We start from the raw sequence: 16759 nt of genomic DNA, 5'->3' as shown, positions 1-16759 counted from the left end.
GCTTCACCCAGAGTGGCTGTGCCTCTTGCCTCCCCCCATAGCAAAGGTGTGTAGCTCGGGTGTGCAAATCACCCTTCCCGTGTTAGTGGTGTCATGGTTTTCAGGATTTGGCATCTCTGCCTCCAGCTGAGAAGAGCTGAGAGGTGTCTGGAATGGAGAAGGAGGTTTTAGGAAATCCTAACGCTGCCCATGCCTGAGAGAGGCACTTAGAGGTAGGCTGAGGTATACATAGTTTGTGTTTATGGGCTTTCTGCCCACCAAGCGGTAGGTTGTGCAAAACCTCTGTGTGCGCGTGCACGGCCTTAGCGGTCATGTCTCCCCTCCAGGTAACCAGAATAGAAACCCTCCTTGGTTAATCAGGTGTGCTTAAACTTCAGTTTAGCCTGCAAAAGTGGCTCTGTCATTCAGTTCTTTCAGCTGATGAATTTGTGACCTTTAGCCACTGTGCTAATGCCTCTAATTGTAACTGGCAGGACAATTCCCCATTGCTGTTGTACAAGAGATGCAGAGAAACTTGCCAAGAGCAGCCTGTGACTTTTATCCACCATATCAACACCCCTGATCAAAACTAAAATGGCAAGTTAGGCCAGTGATCAACCCAGCACAGCAACCTCAGCGATTGCAACAGCCACGTTAAATGAGAAAACTCACCTGCCTGCACTGAGGTTTGGGCAGCTAAAGCAGCTTTGTCAGTTACCTGCACCGAGGTGGCCTTGGCTGTGCTGAGTGTGATATGGAGGAAAACTCCCATCTAGCACTCAGGGAATTAGTCTGGGCTGGAAGACCTTAGTTCTGCAAATGCCTGTATTGCCTCCATCAGAGGAGGAGGGAGCTGGAGACGGCTGATGGAAACTCGAAGGAGAAACCCTGTGAATGTCTCATCTCATTTCTGCTTGTTTTTTGTGAAGAGGGAGTGTTCAGCATCCCCGTGCTCTCTCCATGGTCACACTTTTTTTCTCTAAAGCTTCACCCTCAGTATTTCTTCTACACCTTTCACCCACTGGAATGATCTCATTCTTAATGGAAAGAATATTTTACACCCAAGAGGTTTGGGCTAGAACTCACTGGCCCTGGGAGGCTGTGAACATCTGGCTTAAGAGCATGGCTATCCTGTGCTTTGTACAGCCTGTGGATGGGGCCACATAGTGCTTCTGCGCACCATATAGGTAGTATTATGGGAATGTATTTTATCTAACTTCCAGGTTTTTTGATCAGACACTTTTGAATAAATGTTTTTAACAATGAAGACTTTGGCCAGAAGCACGCGTGTGAGAGTGAAGTGGAGATGAATAAATAGAATGCCTGATAACATAAAGATTTTATGGGGATGGGCACATTACTCACAGATGGTGAAGCCATCCCAGTATGTTTCAAGAAAAGCTATTTCAGGGATGTTTAGAGAGTTTTAAAATTTTTTTTATTGTGACTATTTTTTCTATTACTCCAGCCCATAAAACCAGGTGTCTTAGTTACCATGTTTCCTACTGTACAGGGTTCAGAGGGAGCAATAAAAGCCTCTAAAACTTACCTAAAACAGCCTTCCTACAGTTACAGATGTCACAGGTTTAATGTCCTGTATCTCAGGTCCTTCCAGGCCTTGACATGATGGTAGCATTTGGAGGAAAGGGGATCTCTCTTCTCCATGGCAGAATAAAATTTCCATTTTATAACCTATAGAGATGCTGGATCTTTGGCTTTAACTATAATCTAACTATAACAGCCAGTGTTAATGATTCAGGAGGAATTTGCATGCCTCAGGTTTAGACAGCATAATTTTGGGAAATCTCATGTTTGGGCAGGAATTGTGCTCAAGTCTGGTAGTTCTCAAAGAAAATATGCTCCTGGGGCGATGGAAGGTTGTCTTGTCTGGGAAAGTTAAACCCTCATGAGACATGAATTTAAAATGTTATAATGCTGTAGTGCATTACATACATACTCTTATTTCATCCATACATACTCTGATTTCATCCTAAATAATTTTTTTTTTTTTGGTTTCAGACTGTGTCATCTTTAAGCTAAAAGAACTCCAGTCTTGGAAATAAACCTATCTGCTTGGAGAACCATTCTGCTGTAATGATAATGGCTCAGCTGTAACTTTATACCTGATAAAATCTTCTTATGCAGGCAAATCCGATGTCTGCATGGGCTAGCATGGCAGTCAGAGGAGGAAGCACAGAAGGTTTATTGCTTGGGTTGCATGTTATTCCCTGGCTAGGATAAATATGAGGTCTATTTTGATAAACAAGCCTGAACTCCTCCTTCCTAGTAATAAAGTTAACAATCATCTTCCCAGAGAATGGCAAATAATGAGGTAGTGGCTTAACAAGGCAGTTCCTCACCCTTTTATAAGTAGAGCCTCATTTTTCTTGGAAAAAAATAATCTGTAATCTGCTGGGTATAAGAGTTTTTATTTTCAACTAAGTGAAAAAATCAGGGTAAACTTTGCATGTTTGTTTGATGCATTTACTTTACCCCATTTTGTTTGTGTGCTTGCATGTGCTTGTGTAATGTTGTGTTTTCTTGTTTTGCAACTGCTTTAGGGATCACCTCTGAGGTACTGCAGATGAGAGAGCGCAAAGTAAGAACGGCCATACCAGGTCAGAGCACAGATCCATCGGGCCCAGCAGCCCATTTCTGATAGCACCCAAAAGCAGATACTTGGTAGGAAAGAGGAAGATCAGGCAAGCACAGAGGATGCTTCCCCTAAAAATGCTTTCAGCAGTCTGTGGCATAGGTCCTATCTTTGCATAACGGTGATTTAGGGAGTGCAGTGAGTAGTACTCTCTCTGGAGTCCAGCACTTCGCGTGCTTTCCTTGCCGGAATAATGGCTGTTTTGAGCCTTTTTCTTTTTTTCCAGTTTTCCAAACTTCTGCTGATAGAGAACCCTGAATTAATCTTCAGGCCTTTGGGGTATTGGATTACACTGTGCCTCACTCCTTTCTGTGCCAGCAGTGCTGGAACTGGCATGGGATGCTAATCCTGCCATACCTATTCACTCAGTCGTAGAGGAAAATGTATGAAAACAAATTGCTAGTCCAAGCTAAATTTAGATTTATTCAGTTGGAGTTAATTATAATCTTTATTCAGTCCCAAGTGATACCTTCTTATCATACACTTATTATAGCTGAGAAAATTAATTTTTATTCTACCATAAAGGTGAATGTAATAATCTGAGTTCAGGGAAGGGATTACTTTAATAAGATTTATAGGCAGCCTTTCAGACAGTATGGTTTTATTACTATCTGTAGGTGGCCTTGCTGTATGTATGTCTTTCAGTATGGGTGACTGTGCAAAATGCATGCAAGCTAAAAACTGTGGTAAGTACCAACTCAGAAACTTCCACATCCAACTGATTTTTTTTGGCAACGGTAAGCAGGCAAAGCACTTGACTTGCTTTGGAACACAATAATACAATTTATTACTGAACTTGTGGCCTGATCAGGGGTTTCATTTATATGCATGGTTTAATTTTGCACTGAGAAATATATTTTGGTAGACAAAAGATTTATGAGGCTTGAGATGATACTTTCATGCTTTTTGGAAGCAGAATGGTGGGCAAACATAGGCATGTGGTGTGGGAAGAGAAGCTTTAGTGAAGAGTGAGCCATCAGATCTGATGGTCCAGGACTGCTTTGCCCATAGACATCTAAACCTCCAGCATGCAGGTCTGCACTGGCCACCTTTAGCAATCGAGTTAACGGATAGAAATAGGCTCCTCCCAAGGGTGATTAATCACCCCTAAGATATAAGTGTCTAGGAGAGGATGAATGAATTCTGAGATACCCTTTTCTGTGATTTACTGAAAGGGGAGGCTGGAGTACGCGCTGGGCTTAGATACCTATCTGAAATGAGATGGGCTGACTTCGTGGAGGGTGGCCAGAGCACGTAGCTGCAGTGAAGCTTGGGTAACAGAAGTTTGACTGAGACGTTTGAAGATAAGTACGTGAGACATTGTCCCAAGCCTACAAAAGTTAATTAACCTCTCTTCAGTTTTAGATGTTTGGATTAAATAGACTTCTGTTTTGTTTTTTTTTTTTTTTTAAATTGCATCCTTTTTCTTGTCTTTCAAAACAAGCTGCCCGACTAGGGATGTTTTGCAAAGTGAATCTCTGTCTCCACAAATATGTAATCAAGATTGAACGTAAGGACTGTAAACTGGTTGTGAGTCCTACATCAAGTTCTGTCCTTACATTGAACTAGGATAAGAAGAAGAGAGAATGAGAAATGCTTAAAGGGATCCTATCATCTTTTCTTGTGCTACAATTTTTTATATGTTGACAGCTTCTGGGCTGACTTTAATGTTAAAAAAGTATTGAGAACTCTTCTTAGCTCTTCCTTGCAGTGTCATTTATATCTTCAAATTATTCTGTTACAGTTGAGAAGACTGCTTGTTATGTTTTTTTTTTTTTCTGTGCCAGTGTGGTTCACTGTATAACTACCTCAAGTACCAAAGGAGTAAGGCTTGTTTTTGAACGGTGGGTGACGGAAATTGTTCCTCAGTGGGACTGTCGAGGGTTTTTCTCCTCCTTTTCCTCCCTAATATAAAACTGAGGAGATGAGTCACAGGATGGACTGTGAATGTGGGAAGTAAACAGTGATATCCTCCTTTCATAGTTATTTTATTAAATTTTGAATGAGTCAGGGAGAGCATGAGGAGGGTGTTCATCTAGGCTCCTTAAATCCTTACACAGCCCAAACTTATCTTACTTACAGTGCTCAAATGAGGTCTAAATTCGTGGTAGATTTTCACACTGTAATCATCCTCCTCATTTTCCTGCTGCCAGGATTAAGAGTCAGTTTCCCCAGCCGTAGCCAGGCCAAATCACCTTGCACAACCTCTTATGGCTGGGGTCCTTAAACAGCATCAGGTCTTACCCCTTGCATGTATGAGAGAAAGTGACCTACACAGCTGGTCCAGAATTAATTATTCTCCTATAATTTGTCAGTTCCAGAATAGCGTTCCTTGTGTAGACACCCTATTCTGGGATACAGTGTGTTTTTATTCAAGGATAATGCCCGCATTTCCAGAGCAAAATAATTATTATGAATAGAGCCATTTTTATAGTGGAATAATGTACATGTGTAGTTTGGTCTTTATGGTCTTTAGCAAAGGCTGGTGGGAAGGGCTGGTGATTTTTCTCCTATACAGACAAGCCATTGATTGCCTCTGTATGAGTCATGGATAACATCATAGTACTTACTGGCACCACATTACTTGAAATTATTCCTCTTTTACAAAGAGGAGTGTCTGTATGATCTCACACTACAATTCTGATGATGCTGCAGGAAAGATGAATTTTAATATTTTCATAGTTTTTTTCACAGGTGCAGGATCGGCTTTCTTGCTTGTTTTCAGAGAAAAAGGATATTGAAAAAGTTTCAATTTTAAATGCTTCTTGTTCCTCGGACCTCCAACTTCAGAATTACTGAGGGCTCATGGGAGACTTGGGTACTGTTAGGTAGTTAGCTAAGGTAGAGCAAAGATTTAGATGTGAAATTTGGATTTATCCTCCAACAGGAGTTATTTTCCATTTTAGTTACAAAATGATGAATTTTTATTAAGGACTTGCCTCTTACTACAGCTTAACATAGATGCATTAGTTTTTAATGCTGACCTGTCACAGCCACCACTACCTTCTAATATGATACCCGTTTTGCCTCTTATTAAAATGTATGAAATCTAAGAAATGTAGCTTGGATGAAATCTTGAGATACATGAATGGCAGATTTTTATTGCACAGTGTGACCTACAGCTATGGTTTTGCATGTGCCTTAGTTCTGTGCTGCTATTTGTGGCACCAGTTCAAGTCCAGTGAGATTAAACCCAAAAGTGATGGATAATTTTATGGTTAAATAAAAAATTTTCAAGACAACAGAAAGGAAGCTTCGTTTGAGGTCTGAGCTGGTCAGAGTAAGGACCAGGAGGGGGCATCTCCTTGATGCAAGCTTTGCATGGTTGGTTATGTGCATGGTGGTTTCCTCTCTCTTTCTCAGCTTTTCAGAAACATCAGAAGGGTGTTTCCTGTCCATCTGCATTCTCAGAGTTTGCAGGATGAACTGGGATATGAGGCTGTTGCCCAACTCTGGAGAAAGAGATTTTGGCATCATATAGGAGCGAAGAGATTTCACAAGACCTGTTGCTCTAGAGGTCTTGGTATTTGGCTAATCCAAAAAAAGTGCTTTAAAAGGGGCAAAGCACCTGCTGGAAAACTGTTAAAAGGTAAAAGTTATTTTAGAAATTCAAGCTATCTATCTCAAGTCATGTCCAACAATGTGTTATTTCCATACGTGTCCCCTCAACACCCCCAATGCCACAATAGTCTGAGAAACAGGCTGTGTTCAGCCGTTGAGATAGCACTGGGCTTTGGGGATGCTCATTTGGCCTCCATTTACTTTTCTTCAACTCTTGCTCTCTTTTGTTACATAATTAGGACTAACCCACATTCTGATCTAATGTTCTGCCCTCTTTTGATCTTGCCGGAGTGCTTATTAAAGGAACAGATGATTTATTAATTGCTTTGTTGCACACCAGAAAGCTAGAAATGTCTCCTGTTTCTGATTGTTACTGTAAGGAGATTGATGCTGTGGTGCTGACATGCCGAATTAAAAAGGCGGGGTGTTGGCCTGCCATCGGATGAACTATTTCTTTTTAGATGTTCCTACAGCATCATAAAATGCTGCTAAATTCAGATATCATATTTTGTTGCAGGCTGGTTCTAGGACAAAGCCCAGCCCTGTCTACTGGTGTTTATGGCTTCCCATATAAGCTTTCAGACAAAATTTGTGTCTCATTTTGTTTGAGTTACAGCCGGCTGATATCCTAGTCCTCGTACTAGTTCTGAGAATGTTGCCACTATAATGAAATGGAGGAAAGGGGAAAACATTCCTTTTAAAATTCCTGTAAATCGCTGTTTGAGAGAGAGAAAATATCTGCATAAAGGATGGGGTGGGGGAGGAAAGTCCTATAATGTAAACACAAATGCATTTAAGCCTTGCCTCTTTTTTGTTCCTCTTTAGGTTCAGGAACTATGTCAGTGTTTAAATCTCCTCTGCAATCTGGTGTGTCTTGGGACAAGGCAAATTTTAGCCCTTCTTCAGAAATCAGAGGGTGCTCTTGCTGCTGTGTGTCCATTGCTTATCTGTATGGCTGAACAATTTTTATGATAAATGCAACTTCTCAAAAGTATTGCTTTCAAATATAGTTTGATTGATCTACAGTTAATCCAGGAAGGTGCTTGTCTGCATTTGACTTCTCAGTGAAGAAGCAACATTCTCCCCTCGCTGCCTCGGCTTTCACAGGAGCAAAGTTCATTTTCAGAGACCGAGTTGTGCAATTGCACAACGGCCCGGCAAGCCATACCATGTCAAGGTGCTCTATAAATATCAGAGCAGTAGTGGAGCTGCTAAAACATCCCTTGGTGACTTTGGTTCTAGAATTGGCATTGATTTCTCCTTTCTCCCTTCTCCTTCTGCTACGAGCAGGATGAGGTTTGACCTGCAGTGTGTTTCCTGAGCACTTTGCTATTCAGTGGTGGGATAAAAGTGTTGGGACTCCCACAGAGCAGCACAGCAAGCACTAGTGGAGCATTGCCTGACCCCCGCTAAACGGTGGTCACCAGCCTCTGCCTCCATCCCTGTTGTACGTTGCTGTGGGTCCCTTGCCTTGTGCAGCCTCCTGTGCCTGGTGCTAAGGTGCAGTGGTGTCCATGTCTGCTGCACAGCACCTGCTGGGTTCTGTGGTGCCTGTCTCACCTGTGCCTCCTGCCTCTTACAGTGCTTGTAGCTTGGTTAGCCTTTTGCCTGGGGAGACTACCTCTGTCTTCTTCCAGAACTGCTTATTACTACTCACACCTTATGACTTCCCATAGAGAACTGGGGTCTCCTGTTTCTGCATGCTGCAGGGAGTGCGCCAGCTGTTCACTTTGGAATGAGAAGAGATATGGAAAGGAAGGGCTAAAGTCGATTTTTTCCACTAGAAAATTGGCTGTCCCCTGTGTGAGCTTTGATACCACAGGAAGCTGGCCCAGGTCAGCGCTCACATGGGGAAGGGAGGAGAAAGTTTCTCATCATCTGGGTTTCTACATTTCAGCTGTGTGCCCAGGTCTGTGCCTGCGTGCAGCTGGGGGATGGTGTTGGCTGCACGGGTGTGTTATGAGAGAGGAGCTGAAATATTTATGCATGGGCATAAGAAACGAGAGGACACCCAAGTGGGGCGATTGCATGGCAGCTGCTCCCCAATTGCATTTGCTTGTGGAGCTGAGAGGAAACCCTGATCTGATCCTCGTGTGGAGTAGTGAGAGAGGAGCCTGTTGATACTGTTTCCTGCTGAGCAATTTTTTATGCTTTTGTATATTTTTGCCTATTTATTTGTTCCCACAAAGAATATTCCAAAGGCTGCAGAAGAATCTTGACACAATTAAACATAGGGCGAAAGTAAAGGCAGAGGTATTGTGATGAAATGAGAAGCATTTAAACAAGCATAGATAATATCAAGCCATTGAAAATAAATGAGCAGAATTTCAACTGAGAACAAGAGTGGAGCAAAGTCAAATGCATGAGATTTGCCCTACAATCTGTCTTCGTTAAGTGTAGGCTTTAAAAATACACAACCTGAAAAAATAGCTTAAAATATTAGAGCTTTTATCTGTGCTAAATTGTGGCTACAAGTATCTGAGTCATCTAGCTTGTAACAGGTGTAATTGTTTGTGCGGTTGTCGCGTCGTGTATCTGCTCTCCCCAGTCCTGACAAACAGTAAAATCGCCGCTAAGCTTCAGCAAGAGACAACAAGAGCTTTGACCTTAGGATCTGTCATTGTTCCTTTGTTATCTCTGCGCATTATGGAACTGCTTCATTTTAATTCATTTGGTTTCTGTTTATTTCTTCTGTGGCAGTCCCATGAGCTTGCATTCACCAGCTTTTTGTTGGAATGTATGAATTGTTAGTTTGAAAGACCCACCGTTTCTTTCTGGTAAAATAGCAGCTCGGATTGAATATATCTCACTATTAATTAGAGATCGGCCCCAACCAAAGGCATCTGTTTGATCCCTCCCTCCCTCTGGAATCTTTTCTTGCCTGGTAAAAATTGCTCAGTGCTGGCTGGAGGATTGACCATTGTGTTGTAGAAAAACTTTTGTGGTTTCCAAATGTGTTTCATTCTCCTCTGGAATTAAACCAAAAAATCCATCTAAGCATCTGTGAATCTTCTGCATGTAAAGGATTTCTCTCCTTCTCTCGAGTTCACTCTTGCCTATAAATCCATCCCACTGAGACCTCTATCAAACCCCGTATTTTTTTTGTGTGTGAAAAGTTTTGGTTTCAGGAATACAAAGCTTCTATCAGTTTGCTGTTATCTTCCCAACTGCTGACCTGGCAAGTGCTTTGGGAGTGATGCAGACTTGCAACCCCCCATTGCATTGTGTGTTAGGGGTGTTGGACTAAAGAAAAAGTTCTGGTTTACTGCCTCCTAATATTCAATGTGCCAGCTTCTTACTTACGTTGAAACATGCATGAGGAAAAGTTGTAAGTTTGATCTGGCAATAAAAGAACAACAATCAAGCAGTAAAAAGTTTTTGGAACTTAGATTGGGATCTGGTCAATCAATCTCCTTGTTTTATCCGGTACTTGATTAATGGCTTTCAAGTAGATATTAGATTGGGGCAGGTGGAAAGGGAGCTGTACAGCTGATGCAGTGGGATGTTTTCAGTGTATGAGCTTTGAGCCAACAGTGTTATTCCATGGTACCTGTGTCAGATTGTTTCGTAATTGTGGCTAACAGTATTGATCTCTGGTAATACATTGCATTTGAGAAAAACTGAGGAGCATGCTAAGCAAACATTAGAGTTGTCTTTCTCTTTCCTTTTATCTTTGGTCTGCAGTGGTGGAGAGCCGAGGAGGCATCATGGACAGCATACAGAGATTTTCAAACCTGCCAACCTATCTCCCCGCGAGCTATCACATCTGCAACGCTGATATTTTCTTCTTCCTCAAAGAAGCCAACCAGGATATCATGAGGAACTCCAGTTTGCAGTCTAGGGTGGATTCATTCTTTATATACAAGGCCAAACTGCCACCTGTCCTAAATGCCACATATGGACCCTTTTCTGTTGAACAGGCTGTTCCCTTGGACCTCATGCTGACTTCTGCATCTTTTGGTTTCACAAATAAATTCACTTTTAATTGGAAATTAAAATCTCACATAATCAACAGCTCAATCTATTCCAACAAACCTAAAATACAAACCTTGTTCTATATTGCGGGGAAGGACTGGGATGACTATAATTCTGCGGAGAGGTTGCCTTGTGTGAAGATGTTTGCTTTCCTGGAGTCTAGAGAAGTTGTGGCCAGCTGTAGATTGACAGGTCATCTAGGATTATGTGTTGCGGAGCTGGAATTATCTCCTAGCTGGTTCAGCTCCCCTCCACCCCTGATTTCAGAGGAAACAGCCTCCCTGGAAGGGATTACTGTGGAGCTCTTCTATAAGATTTATTCAGCAGATGGGGAATGTTCTCCAGAGGATGCAAAATGGGAAAACAATATCCATGCAGGTCAAGATAATGAACACAAGGCTTTGTCAGCTATGGAGAGGATTGGTAGCATCATTGTTTACCCAAATCAAGACAAATTAAGACAGTCTTTGCTGAGGCTAGATGAAAATGTCGTTATTCGCTTACCACTCAACCCGGTCAGAGAAGGTGACATTGTGACCTTTCATGTTTCCCTGGCTGATGACTCTCTAGCAGACCAGTTTGTACTAAGGTAAGAGAATTTTTACAGTGCTGTATGCTAAACAGTCTACAAATAGGGACAAATTGATGTCAGGTGTAATTTCTTTGTTTACATTCAGTGTTTTCCTGAGAGAACTTAAGCATTTCCTCTCCAACTGGGGAAGACTAGTCTTGAATTATCTCTGTGGATGACACTTTTTAGAACATGGGGATTGATTTTAAAGTATGAGCTATAAATGTTGGTATGATTATTTTTTGTTTTAATTCGATTTGCTTCTAGCCATAATTCTGCCTCTTAAATTACGCCTCTGTAAGTCAGCCAGGGTAACTGCAGTGATCCATTTTTCTAGACAGTTTGCAGGAGGGTTTTCCATTTCTTTGGTGAAGCTTCCTCTCTTTTTATCAACTTGTATCCCATGTATTTGGGAAGATGATAAGCATCTTGCACAGGTCATATGTGGTGAGGAACTATTTTGTTGCATCGTACAGAGGGGAGCTGAGAGGTGAGAAAATAAGATGTGCCTCAGCTTGCATAGGAAGTCTTTCGCAGAGCCAGGATTTGGATCCAAACTTTGCAAGTCGTCTTCAGTTTTTCTGTAAGACAGCCCGTCCTGCTTCCTCAAGCTTTTGACTGCTTGTGGTGAGGCCCATTTTTGTTTTAAGTTTTGAGACTTTCTGGTGACCTTTACTTGTGAATCTGCCTGTAATAGGAGAATTCAGGCATTTCTAACCACCCCGAGGGTTAGTGCTGCTTATTTGTTATGTCCTTAGCTGTCATACTGTGGGTTCGGAGCTGCGTAGAGACCAAATTCAGAGAGAAATGTGAGCCAGACTGGGGGAATAAAAGGGCCAAAAGGTAATTGGAAAGTGTCATATACTGTGAGAATGCGAGACGCTTGGGAAAGAAGGAGTTGCAGCCTGCACTAGCAAACCTCAAAACGGATTCATGCCTTACTTCCAACTTTTTGATCCGAGAACGATGGGAGCAGAACATGACAGAAGTGCACTTTGGGGACAGATGTTGAGAAAACAGGCAGCAAAACTTATGCAGCACTTTGAAATCATTGAGCGTTTGTGAGATGGCACATGCATATTAATAAACTTAAAGATGGCTGTGTGAATCCAGACAAGCAGTTCATAGCACAGTGCACAGGCAGAGGGAAAGAAATGGTCCACAATGTCCCAAGCACTTCTGTCTACTCAGGGTGGGGGGAGGAAATGCATGAGAAATATCATAGGGTTTAACCATACTTTAAAAGGTTTGGGTCAGGAAGAGTCTTCCTATAAATGCAACTTATTCTGGCCTTTACCTGGCTTTTACTGGGTTTTATTCATTAAATACGGTTTTGGCCAGCATCCACTGTCAGTAGATGGACTGACCTCCTGGAGCAGTCAGGTTTCAGCAGTTGTGTATTGATCCTCAGTGCTAGAGCAGAGAGATTTTGGGACTTGCCTAAAGCTCTGCAAGGATTCAACATCAGCTCTTAATTCTCAGTTTTTTGGGTATTTTTGCCACACCACAGATAAAATTCCCTAGGTATTAGAGACAACCTAATTAGAGACAACCTATTAGAGACAACGTTTTCTTTCCATTGGAATTTCTAAAAAACCCATTTAGCTTGTAACAAACAGAGCAAGGGCAGAGTTTTGGTATTTCTACTGGCCAGGAAAGCACCAAAAACTTCTTGCAGAGATAGTTTGGAAATGCTGTCTTTCAAAAGCAAAATAGTTTCTGGAAGCGCTGAGCACTGTCACTAACCTGGGGTTTCAAGGAAGCACAAACCAACAGAGTCAAGAGCCTCCAACCTGGGGAGCCCCAGGATGAGCCACAAGAGCCTGGCTAACGCCGAGACCCTTGTCTTCTCCCATGGGCTCCCATGACTCACATGTCTCCAGCCGTCAGGCAGAAGTCACTTTGCAGCGCTCTACCGGCACGTGGAGCGTGCATCTCGGTGCTTCCCCAGCTGCTGGAAAGGCAGTCAGGTTTCCATGGGGATTTCCTTCTTTGAAAAGTGTGCAGAATCGGTTCATCTCCAGGAGATGTTTCTGTTACAATAAATCAGCATGTTTTATGTGCCCAGAAATATTTCCTTGGAAAATTCACTATTGGCTCTGTGCAGTCTAGCCTGTCTGGTCTTTTATTTGGCTTTGCTTGCATTGTGCTTTTCATCAGAGAAACTGCAAGTATTTTTATTTAACCTTCAGTTGAATGCTGAAAGTAAGAGGCAAAATGCAATTCTGCTGATGGTTCAGCCATCCTCCAGGATGGAGAGCATCAGCAACTGTTGCTATGATTATTTCGAATGACATATGTGAGGCCCATGGAGAGATTATTCAGCTGAAGTTTACACAGTAGGCAGGGAAGTATGCCGAGGGAAATACAATCACTATAGCGCCTGCATCTAATTTATGCAGTTTCCCTCACAGGCTTTCCCTGTTTTTCAGCTCAATGCTAATGTCCATAAAAACCCAGAAGGTTTTTTATATACATAGAATTTCTGTGTTATAGCCAGCGAAAAATACATTGAAGCGAATGTTTGCCTTGGGAAATATATTTTTGCCTAATATAACTGATTGTTTTTAATCATATCTGTTATAAGTGTAGCAGGGTGAATTGCAGTCTGGCTCATATGAGACAATAGATCAAAATCAAGTCATTCTCAACACAGCATTTGATGCCGACCTCGAGCTCTGACAGTGTGCAAAAGAACAGATATGCTCAATTTTATGCGCCTCTTTACTATTTCATGCTGTGTTGTGTAGTATTTTATTTTATGTTGAATTTTGTTCTAGCAAAACTGACTTCAGCTCTCCTACGAGAGCAGACTCTTTGTTTTGGTGAAATTTGGGATTCTTAAATAAGCTTGAAAACTGAAAAGCAATTGGAAAGTTTCTTGATTCAGCGATGCGCTGTGTTGAAAGATTGTCACTTGTTAAACCCCTGTCCTTCCAGTAACGTCACAGGGCGATGCTGTGGGTTGTATGTGAAGCTCCAGCTATCACTTCCAGTCCCTTTCATCAGGCCAAACTGGTTTTGCTCTGGTTAAGCTAAGTCTTGGTTGTTTGTTTTCATTCAATAACTATTATTTAAGATAGAGTTGGAGCTCTAGTTGTGCTGTGGTCCGGGGAATTTGTTTCGTTTCATACTGCAATCCAGCCAGCGTGGCTTGGTGTAATTGAAGGACCCAGATATGTCAAGGGGCAGAATTTGGAGGCTAAGCATGCATTTAATGCTTTTGCTGTGCCTGACAGTCATATTGCTGGCTTTGTTGACAGATGATCTATACATGTGTGCAATGAAATTCTTATGACACTGGAGATTAATTTGTGGCCTTGCTGGTCTGGTCTGTACTGTAAAATTTACCATCTGTGAACATAAATTTTGCTCATTATGTTAGGTGGGTTGCCACTAAACATAGTTTAACCATAAAGATAGGTTAAATGGGCTATGTTGCCATGATTAAACTTCTTTTATGGGGTATCTAGTTTAAAAAAAAAAAAAAAGGGAAAAATGAAAGCAGAGCTTTGAGATTCCAGCAGGACTAATACATGCAGCAACGTCACAAATTTTCAGGTATTTTTTGTCTTTGATGCACAGGAGTATCTGTTTCCTTCTTTACTGACAAACTTAGGTGAAACATAGTAAATGAGGAAAGGTGGAAATCATGACTAAAGAAGGGGTAACACCAAGTTCTGCGCTATTTACTAAACAGAAGTCGTCTCCTGATATACATGGAGGAGTTAGAAAAGAGACAGGAGAAAACAATTCTGGCTTAACTGGAAGGATGGAAATCTCATCCAATAGCACTGGGAGTAGCTTGCATTTCTTTTGCGGTGTGTGTTATTATTTAACTCTATCTTGAGACTCAAAGGATGTATTTAAAAGAAAAATGGGAGTCATTTTGTACAGCAGGAAAACGTTTAATGGAATAAATGGACAATCGCCCCTTGGTTATAGGAAAAAAAACCAGGACACTCTTTATAAATAAACGGCAGAGTTTTGTCCTGTTTTCCAAGTCTCCCCATTTAAACTGTGAGTGAGGATGTGCTGGTAATGAAGGCTGAGCACTAATAGCAATTTGTCGAGTCACAGACAAAAAGTGGGTTTGTCGGCATTCGTTACACGTCCCTAACATGAACGACCCATCCTTCTTTTATCCCCAATCAGAATAGAAGCGGAGATTGGAGATATTCCAGGAATAATAGTAAGGGACTGAAACAGGTAATGAATCCCACACTAGAGAAATGAAAGCGGCTGCGGTCGGGATGCGGTCCTCTGTCTGGAGGGGAATGGTGGGACCGTGCAAAGAAACCTCACTGTCATTCGGTGCCTAGGCAACCTCAGGGAAAAGGATTATCCGCTTCTCCCTGCCATGCTCCACATATTGCAGGGCACAGATTACTTTTTGATTTTTGGATGAACCAGTACAAGGTGTAATACACACCGGTTGGCTTTTACTGATTATTCTCACTAGGAAAAATCATATTAAGGATTTATATTAATAAACATATATCCATATGGAGGAGGCTATGTCTCCTGCTAAGGAATAAAAATTGCACAGGCCATTAAAACTGACTTACAAGGCTTCTGCGTTAATAATGAAAGATCTGTAGAAGTCTGAGCAGTCGTCTAGAAGGCCAGAAAAAGATCATTAAGAGGATGTCTCCTGCCAGTAGCTGCCAAGAGCAAACAAGGGAAAGAAAACAGAAGGTTTTTACATCTGGAAATGCATAGAAAATGAGAGAATGCAGACTGGGGAATGCAGCCTGGCTGCGTGTGAGGAGGAGGCTCTGTGTGGCCTTCATCACTTGTAACCAAGCTAGTATGAATGGGGAAGCAGGGCAGGATTATTACTGGCTAGAGAAATAAATGATTAACTGCAGCGTCATTTTAGGATGAAAATTCAGCAGAAGTGGAAGTGTTGAGAAAGGGAAAAAATATACATCTGAAATCAATAAGAAATTCTAGTTCAGATTTAGAAATAATTACAGAGTTAAAGCATTACTGGCTACTTGGAAATATTTGTGTTTTACCCAAAGATTTTAATAAACCCAGAATGAATGTTTAAATTTGTTATTTCTCCCTTTTCTCTGAATTTACCTTGAACTACATGTAAAATATGAAATAGTAATATGCAATATTAATAAAAAATATCAAGCCCTGCAAAGTCTGGAAATACTGGAGATGTCTTTGCAACCTTAACTCAGTCCCCATGTATATATGCATTATAACGTATTCCTCAAAGACAAATCCACACTATTTTTTTCCCAGATCTCCTGCTTCATTCGATGCATACATCGTCTTCCTCCCACTGTTTTCTTTTTGTCAGTGAATGGGAAAGGGAGTAACACCCTTTCAGGACACTCCTGTGAAGCCTGGGGGAGCTGTCACCAGATTTTTTTTTTAGCTTGGATAAACCATTTCTATACATTCTCTTTCAGAAAGGATAGAGCCATTCTTTTATTTTTCTTATTTCTATTTGAGACAGGCACGTGGCCCAGAAAAAGTGGCTTCAGCTGATGAAAGCCTGGCATGGTGGTATGGAGTTAGAAATTTCCCAAGGATGTTGCATGAAGTAGTTTGACCCGAATCTGTGGTGACCGAAGTGAAAGGCATTCTCCTGCACCGCCAGGTACCTGCAGGCAGTGCATGGCTGTGCTGCACCCACGTGCATGAGCCAACCTGCCCTGGAAACAGGCGTACCACGCTGCCAGGTTTTCTCTCCTTTTCATGTGCTTTAAGATAACCTTCTCTGCCCTAGCCACACTGGAAAGGGAGAAGAAAAGAAACCACCCCCTCATACTGTCTTAAAAACACTTAAAGATGACAAAAAAAAAATAGGTCCTTCCCAGGGCTTGAGCAGTCCTAAAAGCTTAAAAACCGATGGCTATCCGACAGTGAATAAATGATCCAGTGAATCCTGAAAGACCCCGCAAGACTACAGTCAATAAAGCTTTTTAATGGAATTTTAGATAAAGGTCAACTATCTGCTACAATAATCAGCCGTCTGCGATCACTCTTCATAGGAATAA

The 16759-nt window shown here is 41.7% G+C and overlaps 1 protein-coding gene across 1 annotated transcript in view; it reads left to right on the top strand.

Moving 5' to 3' along the window:
• The window catches only part of TMEM132B (transmembrane protein 132B), a gene marked incomplete at both ends in the record, with an annotated part of 254405 nt that overhangs the window by 60948 nt on the left and 176698 nt on the right, over nt 1-16759 (top strand). The window contains one exon of the mRNA XM_082491540.1: nt 9878-10757. Within this exon, the coding sequence (XP_082347666.1) occupies nt 9878-10757 (880 nt within the window). The remainder of the gene's footprint in view (nt 1-9877; nt 10758-16759) is intronic.

The sequence above is a fragment of the Vanellus vanellus genome, assembly GCF_965231255.1.
Source record: "Vanellus vanellus genome assembly, chromosome: 16".
NCBI classification, from domain to species: domain Eukaryota; kingdom Metazoa; phylum Chordata; class Aves; order Charadriiformes; family Charadriidae; genus Vanellus; species Vanellus vanellus.
This window is presented reverse-complemented; position numbering and strand designations above follow the sequence as displayed.